Below are 6,241 nucleotides of genomic sequence, written 5' to 3'. Positions count from 1 at the left end.
AAAGCTTTTGATAAAAGTAGTGATTATGGTATACACGGTTATATGTACTTTGCATGTCGGTTAATTATTTGATTGAATACAATAAACTTGACGAACGTTACTCTCCCCTTATAACCATCGGTCCCAACTATTGTGAAATTGACACCACAGGACTCTCGCGCCTGGCCTGCCGGGGCGCATTTTTCCCCTTGCCCGCCCTGCTCTAACACGCTCGACTCGCTCAGTCTACTACTAGAAATAGTTACTACGTTGAACATAAACTTCAAGAAACTAATATTTAATGGTTCATCAAACAATTGACAAATTGACACAATGTAAAAATTATTCTCCCATAACACACAAGAATTAAAACAATGCAGCTAGCAACCTTCAAAAAATGTGAGCAACCTTTGACCCTGTGATAGAGCTATAGTCCCTAACAGGCAGCAAGTAAAAGTGTCAATTATTAGTGTCTGGTAATTAATTTTCGTTCCTACATCCGGTGGATACAATTAAACAAAAATCATCCAAGCTTCTTTTGACATGTGAATTCTTTTTATAGACATTTCAATGAAGACATTCTTACTTGTGCAAAATGACATGATTTTTTATGATGGCATTCGTTTTTAAAGGTTTTATCAATGAACTCTTTTTTTTTTTTAATAGTTTGAAATAAATCTTCTTTTTCCTATCCTCTTTGTTTGGTGGCTACTAGGGGAGGGGGTGGGGCTGCAAACACTGACTCCCAGTCGGTCGGTGGCATGGCAGGTCCGAACAAAAATTCACGCATCAGTGTGTCAACAGAGGGCGTGCTTCAACATTATGACAACCCAGTAAAATGGCTACGTCCGCTTATCAGGTAACAAATCCTACCTTTTGTTAACTAAATTTTCATTGATTTTCACAAAAACTTATATATTTATTGATGCATGTGCCTTTGAAAAGAGTTCTCAAGACACTGATATTTCTTATGAGTTTAGCAAACACCGTGATTTGGTACAACGAACAATACTTTCAAAGATGAACGACCGTGCACCACCACGACCAATCATTCATCATCATGCACGTAGTCGTAGGGTCTGAACGTTACTGCACTGTATTTTGTCATGTATGCACAGTGCAGCCTGGGCCCAGTACAGGGTCTAGACTCTAGTAGGCTTTACGTCCTGCCTGTCGTATGGACCCTACCGAGTATACAAGTAGAAGTAGAAGTAGAGTTAGAAGGGGGTAGGCTCGGGTAGGCAATACAGATCCCCGGCAAACAACGGTATTGAAATTCAATATCTGCCTTACAACAGCGGAGTTTGTGTAGTGTGAGCGTGTGCGTGTGTTTGTGTGTGTGTGCTTGTGCCGTATCAAACCGGGAATGTTGCATGCTGCTTTGCCTTTTTTTATTATGTTTGCATTAAGACGCGCATACAGTTGGCCCTACAAGATGGCGACTTTCATAGCAGCAACAACAAAGGGGTTATTCAATACGGTCTATACACATCAGAGTCTGTGGAGAACACAGAACAAAGGTCGCCACAGTGGTTTTCTTTGTTAACCCATGGAGGAAAGATTATACTGTCCCACCACAACTTGATTTTTTAGAAATGGAAAAAAAAACAATTATTAATAATAGTCAATAGCAAGTCTCCGCAGCAACTCTAGTACAAAAGACCGTGTGATAACTTTCTGGCATAACATTCGCTTGGTTACGTACCCGATAATAAAACTTGCTGATTTCGAATGTAGCACTAGCAAGTAGCAGCGTATAATAAACAAAAGGAAAAACTTCTCCCTAAAATCTTGTCAGAAAACTTATATGAAAACTTGGGCCGATGAATTTGTTCTAAACCTGTGTAATTCTTTCCTTCTAGCTTGAATTTAACTTCGTTCTTATGTGGAACCTTTTTTCTTTGTATTTTCTACAGAGAGGTACTAATGGGAATTTGTCAATGCTTGAGAAGTCTCTGGAAAGACGCCGTGTGAATAAAGAACACAATAGTAACTTTAGAGCAGGTCATGTACCAGTGCATGAAGAGCATTTGCATAAGACTGGGCTCAGAGGGAGAAAGCGATACTTTGCTTACTGCTTCTTGGCTTTATTGTATATCACTGCAATCGGTAATTTAGCTGTAAGTATTTATTTGTATAGACGATGTCAGTTATGTTTATATTGATTGACGCTTAATCTGTTTTCATAAATTCTGTTTAGCACATAAACTGGCTGAGCAGACAAATCTTGCTTTGTCTGTGCTTTGTGCTTGGTCTTATAATAAATGCTTTGTCATAAGTTACATTAAGTTTACACTATATTGCAACTGATGACCCACTAACTTTTTTCCATTATGATTTTGTGCATCATAAATTTTGTGCAACATAAATTTTTTGTATTAAGATCTGACACAAATTGCTCATTATGTTAATTATGACTAGGTAACAGCCTTAGTGATATGGGTTCTTCAGTTGGATCACAACGGATTGCCTTCTCTGCAGTTTCTTAGAGGTGGACTTGTACGCTTCTCCCAAGAAACCAACGCAGAGAACATCAAGAGCAGCAATGGACAAATTGGTAGTTTCCTGGGACGGGATATGCAAATCAGTGCTCAAAACGCATCAGTAAGTGCAGGTTATACTTGTTGAGTAAAACATGATTACAAGCAACTTATGTTGGCGATTAAGTACTTTTTCAAATGGTGGAAGTTTTTCAGGGATTTTTTGCGCGATCATATTGTCTATTTTGATTCGTTCATAAAAACAAGCACCATTGATCAATTTGCACTTTATTTAATGTTTAAACATTCTTTACTGTTAACAGGTACACATTGGTGCAGGTAGCAGTTTGAAAACAAGTGGTAAGAGTTTGTTTGATATATTTCAAAACCCTAATGTATTTATTTCCACTCTTTAACAACAGCTGTTTAGTAATAAATTAATTATGTGTCACAACACGTATCTGGTATGATGATAAGAACCAAATGACCACCAAGACATGTAGCAATCAACACAGTGCTCAGAACTTGGGCAACCCCTATCCAAGTACAAGTTCTACTGGAGTTCTGGTCGGAAAAGGACAGTGCCCACTAGGACTGAGGGATGGATGCGCAGTTTGTAAATAATCTGTCATTACGTTAAGTTAACCACTTTAAATACTTTGATTCATCAGTTGAAGTGAAAGTTGGAGAGACCGTTATGAGAGGTCATAAAGGTCTGAAGGTCATCAACCCACTGTCTGGTGCCGTTATCTTCCATACTGACAAAGACAAGGAAGTCATTGCTCCAACCAGTGCCTACACACTACAGTCACTACAGATAACTTCTCCTCAGGTAATAACTAGTGAACTAGTTATTAATTACAAAGTTACTATGCGTGTGCTGGCATTTTAAGACGTGTAAACATTCATGAACCAGAAAACCTATGCCTGATAATCTTGTTTCATGTGGTTAAGAAACAGAAAAATTTAATTCCTTTTTTGATTAGCAAGTTGTGGAAGATAGACATCTTCCTCAAGTCCACAAACCTATTTCTTAGTGTTGCTGCATATTATACTAAATTTGTTGCTGATGAAATGACTGATTTTTTGTTACATTGTGTGTTGATTTCAGATTGTAAGCAGTGCAAAGGAAGACCTGGTGATTCAATCAGAGGCACCTGTTGGTTTACATGGCAGTGAAGCAGTCAATGTTTTTGCTAAACAATTGAATTTCAAAGCACAGGATATCTCAATAGAATCGGTAAGTAAACTGATAAACAAAATCATTAATATAAATTTCCAGTCTAAAACTTCTACTCTCACAGACATTGTTGGTTGATCTGTTTACACTTGAACTTTACACCCACGAAGACAGCATTACCCAGGAGTAGCCTTGGGAGTAGGGTCTATGCTCAAAGGATTTTGGGTGAAACTGGGTTCATGCAAAACCGGCAACCATTATGGCTCTCTGATTTTGAAGCAATGTGGTACACAATTGTTCAACCTGGCTAGTTACATATAAACTACAGCAAAGCATCCTATTTTGCAGCATTTATTGTTTTTGTATACTGTACATCGTTTCTCAAAATGCATTTTGTGGTATATTTTCAAGATTGTGCGTGTGCATATGGGCTATTGCGGCATTAAATGGGACTACAATCGTAACAAACCTTCATATGGACTGAAATTGTCTTTTTATTATTTCAGAGGTCTACATTAATCCTTGATGGCAGTGGTGGTCTCTATCTCAACTCAACTTTGATTCCTAAAGCTGCAAGGGGTGTAATAAATCGACCAAGAGCTTCTGTGTACAAGCTTTGTGTATGTAAAACAAGTGGGAGAGTATTCCAAGTACCAGTGCAATCTGACATTCAACACCCATGTGCTAACTTGGAAAGTACAGTGGCCCTGTGTAAAGACAAGTAGTTCAGATTTTAAACAACCTTAGTAGCAGAGTTTTAGATTAATGTACCAAAGTAGAAAATAGTTTATAGGACTGTCATCCATACAATAAAATCTTTGTATCATGTAAATTGAATTTACCCAAAAGGTTTTATTTGTGATTTGTTTACTCGGTGGTATTCTTATCAAAACAATGTGCAATTTTATATAGCTATTTTATTTATGTTTTTTTTATAAAGTTTGTAGCTTAGCTCATATTCTCACTGTAAATATATAAAGGATGGCAACTAAAAATACACAAAATAGATGCATGCAAATTGATGCATGTGCGTGAATGAGACGCAAACTTTTTTTTTAATGTTCTTAATTTTGAGTTTACCGGTTACAAAGAAAAGTTTTATAGAACAAGGGTTTGTAGCAAGGGTTTGCTCACAAACATGGATGCATTCTTATGGCTTCAAATCACCAGCCGTCGATTTCACCAAACTCTCCCTGTTTTGGGATTAATCTTATGACTTAGGATGAGTTAAGTTCCGCATCCAAAGACGTAGGACGCATTGAACCCATCCCAAGTTAAGACGAGTTACTCATCCTAACTCGAGATAGGATTAATCCTAGCGTTTTGTGAAATCGGTTGCAGGCTAGTTAATGTTCTTGTATAATATAATCAGTCACGCTAATTAGTGTTTAAGAAACTATTACAAGTTAGGTCTTGAAATTTGCTGAACTTTGAATGGTAATTAATTATTCGACAAACACTGTTCAACCAAATATTTCCATTTTTAACCCATCTTCTGTTTGTAATATGACCAACAATATGAACCACATTTAAAATAAGAAAGTAACAGATTTGTAAAGCTTAAAAAACTCTTTTTTCTTAAACTTCTAAAATAACTTCTTCACCCTTTAACTGTTAGTGTAAAACAAAACAGCCCATGCATGTACCTGGGTCTGTCCACACTAATGGGACCATTTGATGTGACTTTATTTTATAAATGGGTGACAAAAATAAACAAGAGTTTTGTCAAGCTTGTTTCCCATGCACATTCCAAATCACTTCAAGGTTTTTGTTTGCAAAAAGCAAGACACATTTATCTGTATTTTAGCAATAACTGGGGATCATCTTCAAGATGATTATGTTTATAACAGGGGAATGTTGGACAGACATTTCGTACATAAATGGTGAGAAAGGCATAATAATATAAACAGATTGCCAAAAATGTTGTCCCCTACAATGCTGTCCCTGCAAAGAATGTTTCCAGGCAAAACCAAGGCATCTGCGTGGGTACTCAAGAAACTACAGGGAATTATCTTGAAGATATTAGGTTTGTAACATGGACAGATATTTGTCACAATATGTCTGTCCATGTTAAAAACAAACATTCATACCAGCTGAAAAACCTCAAGGTACTCTTGGTTTATACAGATAACCATAAAAATAGGGCCAATGGGTCTAACTTAATTAACCTTTGAGTAAATCAATTAATTAATTATTTGTGTCATCCATTTCTAGTCAATTCCAATACAAAATGTCTGTCCTCATTACAAACAATGTGTCTTAAAGAAAACTGCGTAACTTCTTAAATAATAAGACATTTGTTATACTGTTTGGTAAGCACACTCACTATCAGCAGAGAATTGTACAAAACAAAATACAGGGAAAAATGTTGTATTTTGTGTACCCTCCCAGTCACAGTCCAAAAAGTTATCTTTTGGAACCAAAAAGACCCATTAGTGTGGACAGACCCACCTGTATTTCGCATTACTGTATACAGAAAATGGAATAAATTATACGCTGAATGGAATTATCTCTATGCATTCCTACTTTTTGTGAATTTACCTGTACAGCTTTTTAGCTATAAATCACAGCCATGACCTTGACCTTTGAGGTTGTTACCCCC

At 36.8% G+C, this 6,241-nt stretch overlaps 1 protein-coding gene across 1 annotated transcript; it reads left to right on the top strand.

Annotated features, from left to right (window-relative positions):
* Positions 1–762: 762 nt before the first annotated feature.
* LOC139935657 (beta-sarcoglycan-like) lies at positions 763–6,133 on the top strand. The gene is made up of 7 exons (XM_071930158.1): positions 763–838; positions 1,896–2,099; positions 2,401–2,583; positions 2,783–2,819; positions 3,131–3,291; positions 3,571–3,699; positions 4,146–6,133. The coding sequence occupies exons 1-7, from the start codon at positions 818–820 to the stop codon at positions 4,362–4,364; spliced, it is 954 nt and encodes a 317-aa protein (XP_071786259.1). The 5' UTR covers positions 763–817; the 3' UTR covers positions 4,365–6,133.
* The last annotated feature ends 108 nt before the right edge of the window (positions 6,134–6,241 follow it).

This window comes from Asterias amurensis, chromosome 4, assembly GCF_032118995.1.
Source record: "Asterias amurensis chromosome 4, ASM3211899v1".
In the NCBI taxonomy this organism is placed as follows: domain Eukaryota; kingdom Metazoa; phylum Echinodermata; class Asteroidea; order Forcipulatida; family Asteriidae; genus Asterias; species Asterias amurensis.
Note: the sequence above shows the minus strand (reverse complement) of the source record. Positions and strands in the feature narration are given on the sequence as shown.